An 18079-nucleotide genomic window follows, 5' to 3' on the forward strand; every position below is an offset into this window, starting at 1 on the left:
GTGAGAAGGCTCAGCATTCCAGTATATAGTTCTATTTCATGTAAATTACCTTAGTAAAGTACGATGCACTTGAGCTAAAGCCACAGTGAGTCTAGCAACTTCCTTCTCAACTCTGCCCGTGGAGGTGACCGGGGACTTCTGATCTCACACTAAGAACTCAAGAGACAATGTGGAGGGCTGGGCTAGGGAAAGGGACAGTGGTCTACGTGTGTCAGGGATCTGGGGCTTGGCTTAGCTACTTTCAGACAAGGAAGAACAAGTATTCTGTGAACTTGTCTGTTTTTGAGGGGTGGCATTTCTACTGCAGTTCACGCTAAAAAATCTCAATCTTGTTTTACATCAATTGAAGAGAAAGAACAGACTCCAGCAGAAGATGAGAGGAATGAACGCCCAGGAAGACCTGCTGTAGCAGGAGGGCCAGCTCGGCTAAGGGTTGAGGAGTCAGTTCAGGTCTTGGAGACAGGTGGGAACAGTGGAAAGGAAAGAGGTTAGCCACAATTGCTCGTTCCCTCCTGTATCTCCCAGGCCCACAGCACCAGAAGCTTGTTTTTGTCAGAAGCTTTATGCTTTACTTTTTTCTCTTCAAAAGGAAAGAAGTAGGAAGGTTATGTTACGTTAGGTCAAGGAAAAGGTTTTGAACATAGAGACCACATTTTTCCTTTTAATATCCTGCCAATCAAGGTGTCACACTAGCTGATGGGTGGGTCCTAACATGTCACAGAAGAAAATCATCACCTTTTAGTTCTACAATGTACATGGTGACATTTATGGGACTAGCATTACCATGGGGGAGAGAATTAAAATGACAAGTCAGGAGGACCTATTAAAAGAAAATATACCTCAAGTATGATAAAAGAAAGTTCTGAGTTCTCAAAGGTATATAGGCTCTACCTTAGCACATCATGTACAATTACAGAAAAACAAGGGAATGAGCATGGAAAATGTGAGCTGGTCAGAAGGGGTGGAACAAGAGTCCAAGTTCACATGGAATGCTGTGAACACAAAGCGATCTCATCCACTGCAGAGGGCACTGTGAGCTAAGAAGAAACAGAAAATGAAAGTAGAGTACTATGAAAAGAATCTGAACATTACTATGAGAAAGTGAGATATTTTACTAAGCAGCTATTTATGAATTGATTTCCTGATGCATTAGTTATGTGGTTCCCACCATTAAAGTAAACATAGCTGAATATAAGGAAAATAAAGATATTTCAAGATGTTTCAGGAAACAAAATAATGAAATTTGGTAGGGAAGTCATCTGTAATGTTGTATAGAACACAATGAATTATAGCTAATATAAAATTCTAAGGCAGGAAAATAGCATTTGGCTAAGAGAAGGGGCTGAGGAAAGGCTACAGATGATGGCCTCTGAAATACCACAGAAACAGGCTTTTCAAGTTACTATCAATGACTTGGGGTAGGGTGCTATAAAAAAAATGATGGCCCAGGATGGTTTGGCTCAGTGGGTAGAGCATCGGCCTGCAGACGGAAGGGTCCCAGGTTCGATTCTAGTCAAGGGCACATGCCCAGGTTGTGGGCTCGACCCCCAATAGGGGGTGCAGGAGGCAGCCGATCAATGATTCTCTCTCATCACTGATGTTTCTATCTATCTTTCCCCTCTTCCTTCCTCTCTGAAACAAACATATATATATATATTTTTTAAAGCCCTAGCCAGCTTGGCTCAGTGGATAGAGCCACCGCGGTCTGGGGACCAAAGGGTCCCAGATTCAATTCCGCTCAGAGGCATGTATCTTGGTTGCAGGTTCCTCCCCAACTGGGGCCCTGGTTGGGGCTTGTGCAGGAGGCAACCAATCGATGTGTTTCTCTCACATTGATGCTTCTCTCTGTCTTTCCCTCTCTCTTCCATTCTCTCTGATTCCCTCTCCCTTCCACTCTCTCTAAAAATCAATGGAAAAATACCCTGGAGTGAAGATTTAAAAAAAAAAATGATGAATGAGTTCTGTTCAAAGAAAAGGAAAATGAGGAGAAACTGATCCTGGAATAGCAGAAACTGTGTATTCCACTTACCTAAGAATGAAGTCAGCTGATCAGTAGGGCATATGTAAAAGTGTCACCAGAGGTGGCAGAAAGACAATAAAATTTACTGTACTACAGTCTTAAAAAAACAATGTTAATAATAGTAGAAATTGGTTAAATTTGGTTACAGAGAAATAATTTTTAATATGCAAATGTAACAAATATATAACTTAAACTACTGAACAGCTCAAATATGACACCATCTGCTAAATGTCAAGGTTATCCATCTGTTAGGCAGCACAGTTACTGAGGACAATGGCCAGCTCCATGTACCTGTAATCCTAAGATACTTAATAGCTTTTTCAATCAAGCAGTCTTAATGGTCTGCCTAGGAAATCCTGGCAAATGCTGCTAATAGTAACATGGCTAACTTGCCTGACTTGATTTGTAAGCATTTATTTACTTGCTAGCCTGTTTGCCAGAAGGACCAAGAAGCAGAGAAGTGGTCCCTGAGAGGAGAAGCAGAGGCCATGAATAATCCACCAGCTGGAGCATTAGCACCTGCACAATTAATATTTGACTGTACTGGCAAACCGATTAAACACTCCATAGTTGACAGTACTCTGTCTTCACATACCTTTCAATAGCAATTATTCAAAGTACATAATTACCTATTTAAGAATGTAAATGAGTTACTATTAGAAAGAAATAGGTCACTTGAGACTATTGGGAAGTTAAAACTATGAATTGTTTTTAAAATGAAAAAAGAAATAGTGTACACACGAAAGTAAGAGAGCAAGAAATATAGGTTAAAATTGATGATTTATAAAAGAGTTTATAATGAGTGAAGAGGTTACATGGAACAAGTAACTTTCCCTTACTCCATAAACAAAAGTGAGAACAAAGGGCAATATGCTACATTCGGATTTATTTGCCTATTTTTTTTTAACCTTTCTTTTTTTTAAGATATGTGACCATTCAAAAAGAAGAAACACTCATTAGAAAGAATATATGCACCCCTGTGTTCATAGCAGCACAATTTACAATAGCTTAGCAGCAGATGAGTGGATTAAAAAAACGGTGGTACCATCTACACAATGGAATACTACACAGCAATAAAAAAGAATGAACTCTTATCATTTGCAACAGCATGGATGACATGGCGAGTATTATACTGAGCGAAATAAGCCAGTCAGAGAAAGATAAGTATCAAAAGATTTCACTCATATGTGGAATCTAATGAACCAAATAAACTGATGATCAAAAACAGACTCAGAATCTAAGAAGCATGAACAGACTGTTGAACCTCGGAGGAAAGGCAGGGGAGGATGGGTGGGGAGAGATCAATAAATGAACTTATATCCATATATGCATAACCCGCGGACACAGACAATGGGGTGGTGAGGGCCTGGTGGGGGGAGGATAGGAGAGGGCTGGAAGAGGATAATGGGGGGAAAAGGAGGACCTATGTAATACTTTCAACAATAAAGATTAAAAAGAAAAAAAAAAGAACTGAGTAATATAGAAATAAACTGTTGTACTTCTAAAAAAAAAAAAAAATACATTCTCCCTGCATAGAAAGTTTAGACATCTTCAAAGAATGAGAGGACTTAAAAATAAAAGCTTGGCATCTACAAATTCCATATGAATTTTACAAAAATAATAATAGCTTCATCAACTCTGGTTAAAAACTCATTAGCTATGTGCATTTTTCTGTTATTTATCTATACCATATGCCAATAAAAAGTTTTTAAAATTCAGTTGAAATACAAATGAAACTGTCAAAATAAATCCCCCCAAACAAAATGTTTTGGCAGAAATTTCGGAAGAATAGAGGGCAAAGAAAACATTGGAATAATGCTAATGGATAAGAGTGCATTTCATGAGCCCCAAAGAATCCAATAATATTGGTGATAGGTTTTTGGGACTGAAAAAATAAAACATGAATCCTCATAGTAGCTACAGGTACTTTACCTCAAGGTGACATTACCAAGAAAGAAATGACTTTTAAAAAGCAAAAAACATACAGGAAAACAACCTCCTTCCTCAATACTAGAAAATGAAAGCTTAGTTGTGAGTTCACACTTATGGTAATGATGGTTTTCTTCCCCCAGTTCTTGCAAGGACTATCCCTGGGCCTGGGTCTGCCTGGGTATCTCTAACCCAAGCCCCCAGCAAAGAGCACTCATCTCCCCAGCAAAGAGCATAGACTCAGCACATTTGTGAATTCCATTAATCCTGGTAGCCTGGGTGGAAACAAGTTTGTTTCTCCTGGTCCTATAAAGATCAGACTGTTCTGTACAGAGAACATTTTGAAGGCTGCCAGAGGGGAGGGTTTGGAGGGATGGGTGAAGAAGATGAAGGGATAAAGTACAAACTGGTAGTTACAGAACAGTCAGAGATGTAAAATAAAGTACAGCATATGAAATAGTCAATAATATTGTAATAACCATGTATGGTATCAGATGGGTACTTGATTTACCAGGGTGCACCTGAAATTAATATAATACTAACTGAAAAATAAAAACAATATTTAAAAAAAAGATTGGACTGTTCTGGGAATGAATTAATATCCTCTACTCCCACAATAGCCCTGCTGTAAGGATGCAGTTGTCTAGATTTTAGTGTGCTGGATACAAGCAAGATACCAGAACAATATAACCGTTTTGCAGACTACATGTACACCTCCAAATCTCCATAGGTTCAAAGATTGCAGGACTTTATCATTTAATCAGTCTTCTTTTTAACAACACTGCATTTTGGGGGTACATTTATCACTAATAACCCTATTCCTACAGTGAATATGAATTTTATCTGGGCTACACTGATGTGAAATAGGACTCCATCTTTAGATATAACATATATGTGAGAAAGAAAAATTGACTAGCATTTGTTAGTGCCGATGTTATTTTATTTCAGTCTATGTGAACACTTACCTCTTTGACACTGTGTGTTACTGCCCATATTAGAAAAACTCTTGACATTACTTGGAAAGAAGTCAGGACAACAGAAGATGGAACAATTCCTGAAAGAAATTTTAGGATGGATAAATAAATAAAGTTTATTTACTAAGTTTCAACATGAAGTAAATTTTCTAAATAAATTCTCTAAAACATTATAATTTTAATGTTTGGACACAAAAACAACTTCAAACTGAAACATCTTTATTGCTATATAGACTGTTTTTCAATGTAGTAAATATTAAAAACTTTTTCCTCCCTGAAAACAACAATAGGCTTAATTATAATAGCAAACCATGGAATCTAGGTATTCTTCTTATGCCTAACCAAGTGAAATATTTTTGACACTTACCATATAGGTAGACAAAATAAAACCATTGTTTAACCTTTAAAATTAGACACTGAAAGTTCATTTATAATATGGGTTTCAAAAATGAATAGGTACCCATAGAAGGAAAATCAACCTGCATATTTGGGGTATATGTCCCACTAATAACCCTATTCCTACAGTGAATATGAATTTTAGTGGTAAATATACTCCAATATGTATTTGTATCTAATGAATGTTGGAAGCTCCTAAATATCAGACTTGTTATACTATCTAATGGTTGTGTTGGTATCTTTTATAATTCACTTGAAGATTTTGCCAACAAGCATAGCAAAATCAAAGTTTATTATCCTTACAAACCATTTCTTCTCACCTTGTTTATTACAGTAAGCATGGGTACAATTATCCTCCCAATGTCCTCAAGTTAAAACACTGGAATCAGACTTAATTATTTTATGTACTCCTCAAGTTCTGCTAAGTTTGCATTTCTTTGGCCTCTCCCTTCAATTTCTATAACCACAATCTCTATCTAGAGACCAGCTACCACCACTGTATAAAATTTTTGCCTCCTTTAGATCATCTTAAACCCAGCAATAAGCCATATCTACAAACATCATTTTCTCTTGTAACTTTACACTGGCAAGGGTTTGCTACTAAAATAAAATCTAAAAGCAGAATTATGGGTATACAATCCAGCAGCCACCCAACATTTCTCTGGCTTTACTGTTGCAGTAACTAGACTTACCAACTTCTTAGATCTATTGAGTTGCATGTGGGCCACTCCACACCTGCCAGGAACCTCTCACCATAGTCCCAGATCCTTCTTCCACTTTAAAACTAATCTCATCTTCAACACATTTACTGGGCTATCCCAGACCAATATCCAAACCCTCTAAAATGCACTCAGAGTTCTGGACATTTATATAGTTGGACAAACTACAATTTGCCAGAAGACCATGAACAAATCAGATAGAAATATAACTAACTGCCTCTCTGTAGGTTTGGCTATGAAAGGAAATCACTTTATATCTCATTAAGAAAAAGAGATGCTGTAAACTGTTAGAATGAGTTTCTGAAAGAGGATTTGCATTGTTCTGCTCAGTTGTTTAGAGCATTGTCCCAATAAGCCAAGGTTGCAGGTTTGATCACCAATCAGGGCACATAAAGAAGCAACCAATGAATGCAGAAATAAATGGAACAACAAAATGATGTTTCTCTCTCTCTCTCTCTCCTTAAAGTCAAATCAATCATAGAAAAATATATTTTTAAAAAAGAGGATTTGGGCTCCAAGAGGGATGGTCTGGTTCCCCAAAGCAAAACAAGTAACATGGACAAGTCAAGCAATGCTTAGCAAATAAAAATGCTTAATAAATCTTTGTAAAATGAATGAAAGAAAAACATTAATGTATGGACATACATGAGGGCTAAGACAATTCAATGGGAAAAAAGTTGTTTTTTTCCCCCCAACAAATGGTGCTGGGATAACTGGATAGCCCCATGCAAAAGAATGAAGTTAGATCACTTCCTTACACCATATATAAAAATTAACTCAAAATCGATTGACGTTCTAAATAGAAGAGTTAAAACTATAAAACTGTTGGGAAAAAAGACAGATGTAAATCTTTGTGCCCTTGGATTAAGCAATAGTTTATCAGGTATGAAAGACATAAAAGGCACAGAAAATATAAATAAATTAGACTGCATCAAAATTAAACTCAAGTGCTTTAAAGGACATCATCAAAGTGAAGAGACAACCTACAGACAGGAGAAAATATCTGCAAAGGGAAGACTTATATCCACAATATATAAAGAATTCTTACAAGTTAACAATAAAAAGACAAATTACCTAATTTAAAATGTAGGCAAAGATTTGAATAGAGATTTCTCCAAAGAATGCACATGGCCATTAGTCATCAGGGAAATGCAAATGAAAACCATAATGACCTATCCTTCACATCCACTAGGATGGCTATGATAAAAAAGACAGATAATAACATGCAAAAGAATGGAGTTCGAACACTTCCTTACACCATATGTAAATATTAATGAGGATATTTTGATATTGGAACCCTCATACACTGCTGATGAGGTTATAAAAGGGTACAGCCAGTTTGGAAAACAGTCTGGCAGTGGCTCAAAGTGTTAAATACAGAATTACCACATGACCCAGCAATTCTACTCCTAGATATATACCCAAGAGAAATGAAAACATAAGTCACACAAAAGTGGAAGCAATCAAAATGTCCAACAGATGAATGAATACATTAAATGTGGTATATCTATACAATAAAACATTAGAAATAAAATAAGTAAAAAGTAATAAATAAGTAAAAGAAATGAAGTACTGACATATACTACTCTATCGATGAACCTTGAAAACATTATGCTGAAAGAAGCCGGTGATAGAAGACCATATGTTGCATGATTCAATTTATATGAAAGTCCAGAATAAGCAAACTATAGGGATTGAAAGTAGATTACCGGGTCTGGGAGGTTAGGAGGGAAAGGGACTGACTGCCAATGGACATAGGGTTTCTTAACAATAGAGGTAAAGCCTTTGTACTAACTGAATGTTTGGGATTTTAGAGACCCTTTAGCTTCTGCACAGCAAAACAAAAAGGCAAATGGCAAGATTTCATTTTTACTGATGAGTACCACACCTTCTTTATCCATTCATCTATTGATGGGACACCAACATTGCTTCCATATCTTGGCTATTGTAAAAAATGCTGCAACAAACATAGGAATACATATACAAAGTTGGAAAAAGTAAATATATAGTTTTGAGTATGCAAAATACAGTTTATTCTTGTATTATTTATTATTGCATTATTTCCCATACAAACAACTATAAACCTACTTTTGTCCCTCTCTGTATCTTTCTCAGTTAATGGTGTATGTGAGTGTGTGAGTGTGTGTGTGCGTGTGTGTGTGTGTGTGTGTGTATGTGTTTAAATAAATAGCCAGAAGTGGAACTGCCAGGTCAAATGGTAGTTTTATTTTTAAATTTTAAAGGAATCTCTATACTGTTTTCCATAGTGCCTGCACCAATTCACAATCCCACCAACAGTGCTATAGGGTTCTCTTTTCTCTACATTCTAGACAACACTTGTTATTGGTTGACTTTTTATAACAACCATCTGACAGGTATGAAATGATATTTCATTGTGGTTTTGATTTGCATCTCCCTGATGATTAGTGATGCTGAGCATCTTTTCACGTGCCGGTTGGCCATTTGCATGTCTTCCTTGGAGAAATGACAATTCATGTCCTCTCCTCATTTTTACTGGTAAATGTTTTTTGATGTTGAGTTGTATGAATTCCTTGTATAGTTTGAATATTAACCCGTTGTGAAATATATCATTTGTGACTATCTCCCATTCAGTAACTTGTCTTTTTGTTGTGTTAATGGTTTCCTTCACTGTGCAGAAGCTTTTTAGTTTAATGCAGTCCAATTGTTTATTTTTGCTCTTGTTTTATTTGCCAGAGAAGACATATCCAAAAAGATACTACTAAGACTGAGGTGATACTACTAAGACTCAATCAGTGGCTGAGTATCAACCTATGAACCAGGAAATCATGGTTCAATTCCTGGTGAGGGCACATGCCTGGCTTTAGAGCTTCATCAACAATTCTCTGTCATCACTGATGTTTCTATCTCTCCTTCCCTCTCTGAAATAAATAAAAATATATTTTAAAAGACTGAGGTAAAAAAAGTTTACTACCTATATTTTCTTCAATGAATTTTATGGTTTTAGGTCTTACATTTAAGTCTTTAAACCATTTTGAGTCTATTTTTTGTATATGGTATGAGTTGCTCAGTTTTAATTTTTTTTGGCATGTATTTGTCCAGTTTTCCCAATACCACTTATTGAAGTGACTATCATTTCTCCATTGTGTATTATTGCTTCCTTTGTCATAAATTAATTGACCATATAAGTGAGAGTTGATTTTCGTGGCTCTCTATTTTGTTCTGTTAATCTATGTATCTGTGCCAGTACCATATTGTTTTAATCATAGGTTTGTAATATAGCTTGAAATCAGGAAGCAGATACATTCAACTTTGTTCTTTCTCAAGATTGCTATAGCTATTCAGGGTCCTTTGTGGTTCCATATAAGTTTTAGGATTTTTGTTCTAGTTCTGAGAAGAATCCCATTGGTATTTTGATGGGGATTGCATTGACTATGTAGATTGCTTTGGATAGCATGAATATTTTAATATTAATCCTTACGTATATATTTAAATGCAGTTTAACATATCATTTATACTCTCTGTATTTTGTTTTTCTCAATTAAATTTTAAGAAATTTTTCATCTTAAAACACATTCTTGCCCTAGCTGGGTTGGCTTAGTTGGTTGGAGTGTCCTCCCATATACCAAGAGGTTGCAGGTACAATTCCTAGTCAGGTCACATAACTAGGTTGCAGGTGTTGTTTTTTTAAAATATATTTTATTGATTTTTTACAGAGAGGAATCGAGAGCGATAGTTAGAAATATCGATGAGAGAGAAGCATTGATCAGCTGCCTCCTGCACACCCCCCACTGGGATGTGCACTGAATCGAACCTGGGACCCTTCAGTCCGCAGGCCGACGCTCTATTCAGTGAGCCAAACCAGCCAGGGCAGGTTGCAGGTTTTTTGTTGCTGCTAATTACTTAAATTGATTGGTTGGTGATCGCTGCTCCAAAGGTTTCCTTAAACCAGCGGTCACCAACCTTTGGACCTCACGGACCAACCACTGGTTTACAGACAATGAAAAGGAGATTCTACAATTTATCAGCAAGATGAAAATTCATTCAAAAAATTTACTAGTAGGCCTCTATTATTCATTAATTTAATTAAAAAATATTTAATTCAAAAAATATTTTTGGAGTACCTACTTCAAGCCATACCAGATATTGTTCTTCATTTTGGCGATACAACTGTGAAGGAGACAGTGTCTCTGCCCTCAGGAACTTGTACTCTTAGGTTACAACTCATTTGCTTTGGGATGGCTCTTATTTTTAGGACTTTTCCCTCAAGATGGTGCAAGGCTTCTAAACATTTGTAAGTAGGAAATGGCTTGATTACCTATTGGTTTCAGAAAGCTATCTCTGTCAACAGTGCAAATCTTTGACAATGCAAGATTATAACTTGAGAAATAATTATGGGAATTTATGTTGAAAGTGCAGTGAACTTTTGAAGTAAAACATTAACAGATAAAAGAAATACAGGCATGTGGGTATGTGTGCGCGCACATGTGTGTGTGTGTGTGTGTAGCAAAAGCTGTATAAAGTGGATCTGGCAATTGATTTCTTATTTCCCCAGAACCAGGGTGGTCCGGATTCCCCAAGCAGCTGAGCCCAACAAAGCTGGGCAGCACTGAAAATCCTCCCTACCCAATGCAGCCCTTAGATGGGCCAGGAGAGTAGGGCTGGGAGAATGGCTATATATGACAAAGACCAGGTTGAAAGTTAGGTATAGGAAAGGCAACAAGGTTGGGAGCAAGAGTAGTAAGTGTCCACAACCAGCGAAGGAGCTCCAACCATCAAGCAATACATGGGCAATGAGGACCAAACCAAAACCAGGCAGAAGACACAAAGTTGGTGCCAGAAATTAAATTAAATGATGGCAAGTGAAATCAGAATCTGCCTATCCAAATGCCAGATCTACTAAAATAAAAGTAACAAAATTAAATAACAACAAAAATCACCAGCAGCAACCGAAAAGAAATAGGGTACAACTTTATGCCATATATTCTTAAATATGCTAATCACGAAAGGAAAGATTGGACACTTCTTACTCTCCCCGTAACCCTAAAAAGTGAATCAATAAAATTCTGAGAATTTTCACTAGTAGGACCACATTTGGAGAGAAATATTAATTTCTGACTGAAGTGAGACAAACATGCCTGGAAAGTGATGGGGATGTAGGAAAAGTGACTGAGCAGGTGGCACCTCATCAACGCCAAGTTTTTCAGGCCCCACACTGAGTTGCAGGACTGGTACAAAGCTCCCTACAGGAATACTTTCTATAGGGTTGAGGAATCCAGGATGGAGGAATTAAATCTCAGAAGAGAAGGAAGAGCTCACATTTTTAAATAATTCATTCACATTGTTCAAAATTTTTAAAGTATGAAAAGATATTCAGAGAAAGTCTCCCTCCCAAACCCATCTTACTACCACTCAGGGGCCTTTCCCACATATAAGCAATTATTAATTCCTTCTTTCACTCAAAGTTTATATTTTAGCTATATAACAGCAAATATGTAAGTGAATGTATAAAGGTATATTTATTCACATTTTCCCCAATTTTTACATAATAGCAACATTTTATACACACTGTTCTATTACTTGCTTTTCTTCCCTAAAAAATATCCTGTAGATCTTTTTATATATCAATACATATATACATTGTTTTAATTACTGAAGCTTTAGGTTTTAAAATCTATGCATTCTTCCAAGCCCTAACCTCAGTGTATAGAATATATAAAAAGGAAAACTCCAATCTTTAAACTCTAGCTCACAGAGGAAAACAATTAAATCTTAAACACTGTGAAAATGCAGTAAGGGAGAATCCAGTAACATTTATATCAGAGCAAATAATATGACTGGACACTTTAGGAAGTGTCCAGCTTACACTTTAGGAAGATGAAAAGGAATGGCAACCATACAAACATAATGCAAGAAAAAAAAATAAAGCATGCATTGCACCTAGGGGAAAGTAAAAACAATATATATATGGGGGTGGAGTCAAATATTAAAGCAACTGGAAAGAACATAGTAATTATGGAAAACAAAGACAGTCCAACACAGTGATAATTGTTATCCCTAAAGTAGAGAACCTAATACATGGAAAAGTAAATGTATTCAAGGATATAATCCAAGAAATGAAAAAAACTCAATTTGCACTGAAAAAATACACCGTGTTCCAGAAAATGATAAGTGATAGTGAATGTGTAAAACCGAGAAATTTCTTGGTTACAAAAATATTTCATGGATCCAGACAAAAAAAGCAAGTTACCTACAAAGTGGTAAGAAAATCAGCCTGGCTTCAGATTTCTCCACAGCAACATCCAATGTCAGAAGACAATGAAGCAACACTACAAAGGTCGAAGGGAAAGAAAGTATGTTCAAGAATATTATACCCAGCCAAGACAGCATTCTAATGTAATGGCAAAAGGTAAACATCACTAAATAATGAAAGGGTTTGCCACATAATGCCAATGTGGCTGACCTTCTTGAGAGACACATACTGTCAAAAATTTAGTGAAACAAGAGATAAGTCAAAATAAAGAATTCAGGAATGGAGAAGTCATGATAAAAGGGCCCATAGTAGGCAATGAATCCATTCAAATATATTGATAAAACTTAACAATTACCAACAAGTACAGTAATTATGGTTATAGAACATAGTGAAAGTGCTTATAAGCCACAATAATAGTATGTTTTTTAAAATGGGAGTCAGGGCTCTGGGTGGTGTGGCTCAGTTGTTTGGAGCATTGTCCCGTACATCAAAAAGGTTGCAGGTTTTATTTCCCCTTGGAGCATATACCTAGTTTGAGGGTTTGATCCCGTCGGGGAATGTATGAGAGGGCATGTATGTTTCTCTCTATATTAATGTTTCTCTCTCCCCTTCTCTCTCTAAAAAATCAATAAACATGTGCTCAGGTTGGGGGAATTTAAAAAAAAGGAGTTGAGGAAGAGATATAAGAAGAAGTGACAATACAAATTTCCTTAATAGAATTAAGAGATACTGCCTAAAACTAAAATATAGCTAAACGTAATTCTAACCTAAATTTTTCATAATCATTTCGTTAAATTTCAGGGACGTTTTAGTATACAATATGTATCTCATGGTTAAAAAAAAGGTTTATAACTTGCTTATTTTTTATTAACTCAATGATTTTAATGAAAAATAGCATGTATAATATGAGCAATAGATCTTGATTCTTCTATCTATCTACTTTTTCTTCCTTATATTAATATATATGTGAAGTGAATGCTCTCTGGAAAGATATTTATCTAACACTAATGAAAATTAGTTCTACTGGTAGAATTTGGAGCCATTTTAAAACGTTACTGTTTACTCTTCCATGCTGCTTAAACTCCTTATAAAAGCATGAATTATAACTTCAAAATTAATAAAATCATTATTCTTAAGAAGACATTAACTATTTGGCATTAGCGAAAATAAAATTCTAAAACTAAACTAATTCTAATTTTAAACAGAAACTTTCTTAAATATTTTCTCATAGAGTACAAGCTTAAACGTAGAGAAGCAGAAAGTATTTCTGGCCAAAATGAAGAGAAGGGTGGGACCATGGATGGGATTCAAGAGAAAAGATTACTGTTTTTTGTTTTTGTTTTTAAAGGATGGACAGAGTGCAATTCTCTTCTCTTTTTTTCCAAACACAGGAAACTGGCCATACCTCTTGGGGTTGCCAGCACCTGACACCTCCCCCACCAAGAAAATAATTTTTAATACATTTTACATAACCACACTTACTTTACTGCATTCTGATAAGAGAAATGTGTGTCCTATACTGAGAGCAATAGCAAAATTATGGCATTTATCTGATAAGCTCTGCATTTATTCGAGGTTGGCATTTCTAAAAGATGCACTAAATTGTAAGAGGTCATTGCATTTTCTTTGTGCTAAAAAGATAGTGTTACTAAGTGCAATCATGCTTACTGTTTACTAAATTGAAATGGATACTTTAGGAGATAAAGCCAAAGGATGGATATATATATGGCATGTTCACTGATTTTTCCCTGAAAAAAATTATTTTGGAGAAATCCATTTTTACACTTAAACAAAAAAAGGGGGAGACTTCAAATTTATGGCAGGCTATCTCGCTTTTACTCTCAAACCCCTGGGTGTGGAACTATACTCCTCTTAGACATTAGGAAAACTTGAGAAAAGCTGAAAACACAGTAAGATACATATTAAAAATATAAAACAGGAAGTTGGGCATAGGGAAAATACAGGTAGAAAAATATCTTAAAGCCATGGAAGAAATTAATACCTAAATAGATGAGAGAAGGCCTGTGTACTTGTTTGAGGCAGATGACAAACTTGGCTCTGAGCTCCTTTACAACCAATATACGGAGAGAAAACAATTCAGTTGTATAACTCAGTATACATGAAAGAAATAGAACCAGGTGCTCTATATATTAAGTGACTCTGACTATAGTAGTAGTTTCTAGTTTACTGGATGTCCTTAATACAGTTTTTTGGGGTTTTTATTATTATAGTTGTTTTACTGTTTCCTCTCTGTTTCAGATGGCCAGCTGTCAGCTTGCCCTTCTTCCACTTAATTAAAGTTCTTACATGTAAAAGGTAACAATAAATTGATTTCAATGGAGGCCCATAGGCCTCTGAATGAAATGAGTTTTTTGCGGGTTTTATCAAATATTCAGAGGCTTTTAATTTGTTTACTTTTGGGGCCTCCACTCTTTAAGAATAAAGTTACTGAAAGTCTAATCTCTGAATGAGAGCAAAATACAGGCATGAGAGAAATATGTATTTCCAACCTTTCTGAAGATAACATAAAAGGTTGTCACATTTTGTTTTTGTTTTTTTTTTAAATATATTTTATTGATTTTTTACAGAGAGGAAGGGAGAGGAGTAGAGAGCCAGAAACATCGATAGAGAGAAACATCAATCAGCTGCCTCCCGCACACCCCCTATTGGGGATGTGCCCGCAACCAAGGTACATGCCCTTGACAGGAATCGAACCTGGGAGCCTTGAGTCTGCAGGCCGATGCTCTATCCACTGAGCCAAACCAGTTAGGGCAGTTGTCACATTTTGGGAAAAAAAACTATTAGAAACTATTCTCTAAAGATGACACATGAGTCAATTATAAGTCATGGAAACTCACTCAAACCTGCATATTGTAGTTAGCATTCCAATAGCTAATTTGCCAACCAATTATTTTTATTGTTCATAGAACTCCAGGCATTAGACCAGACTGCTTATAGCAGCCTTGAAATGATGGTTCAATATATATTTCACCAGCAAGACTACATCGTAAGTTTTTCTTAAAAAGAAAAAAAAGAAAAGAATTTAGTAAAACAGCGGGCCAAATAAAACTGATAGTTGAGCTCATATTTATGGCCACATTTTGCTAACTTACGTTAACAATCCCTAAGTACCCTGAATATTGAACAAAAAACACCAAAAACATTGTACTAGTATTTCTACTTTAAAACTTTATTAAATTTTGTCTCAATATGCTTCTGAACATTCTTATACGTAAAGCTTTTTCAGAAGGCTGAACCCAGTCCAATGGTCACTTGAAATAATACAAGATGTAATGACAAGGTTGAGAGAATAGTCATTCCCTTATGACTTGAAAAAAAAAAACATCACAGAATTTCACTTAAGCAAACCAAAAAGTATACTTTTACCAAACCATATTCTTTCTCAAAGCTCTACCAAACCATGTGGATAGGTAAGGAAAACTGAAGAAGATGAAGTTTAACTTTACTAGAAGGTTGTTAAAGGTTTCCATGAGAAAGATTCTAATCTAAAATAGCAAGGAACCACAAGGGTTACTTAAATATGATGATCTTTAGCTAAGAAAATCTTAGCTCTCAGAGCTAGAAAGGATCTAATAGTTCAAGTTCAACCCAGTACCTGATAGATGAGGAAAGTGAGGCCCGGAGAGATAAAGTGACTTGCCAAGGTTACATAGATAGCTGAATAAAACAGATTAATATTTATGATTAAAATCTGGTGGTAACTCTCAAAGAAGGTTAATTATTGGTCAATATATAACTAGAACAGAATTAAAATATATAAAACCAATGTCAAAGGTTAACATTCAAAGTACCTAAGAACACAATTATTTTTGTCTTTAAAAAAATCAAGACCCTGCACAGCAAGAGTAGCTCAGTGGTTGAGTGTCGACCCATGAACCTGGAGGTCACGGTTCAATTCCCAGTAGCCACTCTGATTATAACAAAGTAAAGACTGTATATGCAAAGTAAAAACTGTATATGCAGGCCTGAAAAGAAACACAGAAAAACAAATCTGTTGACTAGAATTGCAAAATTTAAGGGCATTTTTCCTTTTCATTAAATGAATTCCGTTGTTATATTGATAATGTTATTTGTCCAATAAATAATGTTAAAGTGGCATTTAAATGAAAAACAGTATTTTTCACTTTTTCTGTTACCCAAACTTGTAGAAATGCCTACCTACTTAATCCTTGAGCCAGTAATCAAGGCACCAAGAACCATTTGAGGGCAACTTGACTCTTACTGTAGGTAAGAGATCCAAGAAGGATAAAAGAAAGGTCTATCGAGGGCTGTTCATATAATAGGTGTTAAAAATGCAATGACTGCCCAGCTCTATTTTCCCATCCCTGCACTAATGCGGGGGTAGAGGCAGTGGTGGCATTCAATGAGTAGGAGGCCAGCAGAACATGGAAAGAGCCTGTTGACAGCGATAAAAGACACACACTGAAAACACTGCTTGCAGAAGGAGTGAAGCTTGTCAAAGTATTGCAGAGGCTGGGAAAGTGAAGAAAAGAGAAAGAGCAATTATAACCTGTACCTAACAATTCCTCAGCTAAATTTAACTAGAGAGGTGGAATATATCTGTAGCTTAAAAATGATAGGCAAGTGAATGCTCAGGTACAAAAAGACCCAAACCTACACAGAATTTTAAATGGTCATTGTAAAAAAATTTCTATTTTCATATCAATCATCTGCTATTATTCTGATATTTCAATTGTGAGCCCCCAAAATAAATAAATGGCCTAAAGGGGAATAAGGAAATCCTAGGCTCAGAGGAAAAGCTTTTTTCTTATTACAAGATAAATCCAAATCAGTAAGAATTTATTAATGCCAAACTTTTCCAGAAACACTTTAAAATTTTTCAGCTATGAATAATGACCATTAAAAAGTAACCTTTATTTACCTTTTGAAGGCTGAAATAGTTATTTATCCAAAATTTCCCAAATTTTTATGTCAAGCAATATCTCAGTTCATATACGTATTCACACTGAATTATGTTCACAAATAATTCCAAAATCTATTACCGAAATCCTAAAATACATTATCCTAAAATACAAGTACTTTGTATGCATAGAAATGTATATCTAGGAAACCAAGATGGCGGCATAGGTAAACACCAGAGTTTGCTGCCTCGAACAACCACTTCAAAAATACAACTAAAAGACGGAATGGGCATCATCCAGAACCACAGGAAGGCCGGCTGAGTGGAAATTCTACAACTAGAAGGAAAGAGAAAAGCATACCAAGACTCAGAGGCGGCGCAGTGCGTAAGTAAAATACTAAGGTACAGAGGCGCACACGAAGCGGGCTGGTGGCTGAGGGCGCGGTTGTCATTTTCAATCGGGAGGAAGTCTCAGGCTCTGAGCTCCAGTTCCAGGCGAGTCTCTGGGGACCCAGACTCATAAGGGAGAAGCCGGACTGTCTGGCATCGGTCAAAACTCGAGGGCAGCTTTCTCTGAGGGGCTTGCAGCAATTGCCGAGACAATGAGAAGAGGAGCCTCTGAGAGCAGCCAAAACTGCTAACCCCGTCCTGTTGATCCTGTGGGACGCGCCCTGCCCAAGCCCTGCAGGGAGGCTTTTGCTGGCTAGCCTCAGGCAAAGGCTAGATTAGCACCTCCCTAGAGATCCAGGAGCCAGTGTACCCAGAGGTCAGAGTGGGACCATCCAGTTTGCAGCTCCATGGAACCATAAAGGACACATTTAGGGGGCAGACTCAGTGAGCACCAAAGCCCCACTGAAGCAAGTCTTGCCCCAGAATGGTGCCTTCAGCACAGAAGTTCTCCCACTGCAGACACAGCTGATTCTCACT

General features: G+C 36.4%; 1 protein-coding gene across 1 annotated transcript in view; it reads right to left on the reverse strand.

Moving 5' to 3' along the window:
* HACD2 (3-hydroxyacyl-CoA dehydratase 2) overlaps positions 1 to 18079 on the reverse strand; it is an 88283-nt gene that overhangs the window by 27642 nt on the left and 42562 nt on the right. The window contains exon 4 of the mRNA XM_006772899.2: positions 4915 to 5003. Coding sequence (XP_006772962.1) covers positions 4915 to 5003 — 89 coding nt within the window. The remainder of the gene's footprint in view (positions 1 to 4914; positions 5004 to 18079) is intronic.

This window comes from Myotis davidii, unplaced genomic scaffold (assembly GCF_000327345.1).
Source record: "Myotis davidii unplaced genomic scaffold, ASM32734v1 scaffold745, whole genome shotgun sequence".
In the NCBI taxonomy this organism is placed as follows: domain Eukaryota; kingdom Metazoa; phylum Chordata; class Mammalia; order Chiroptera; family Vespertilionidae; genus Myotis; species Myotis davidii.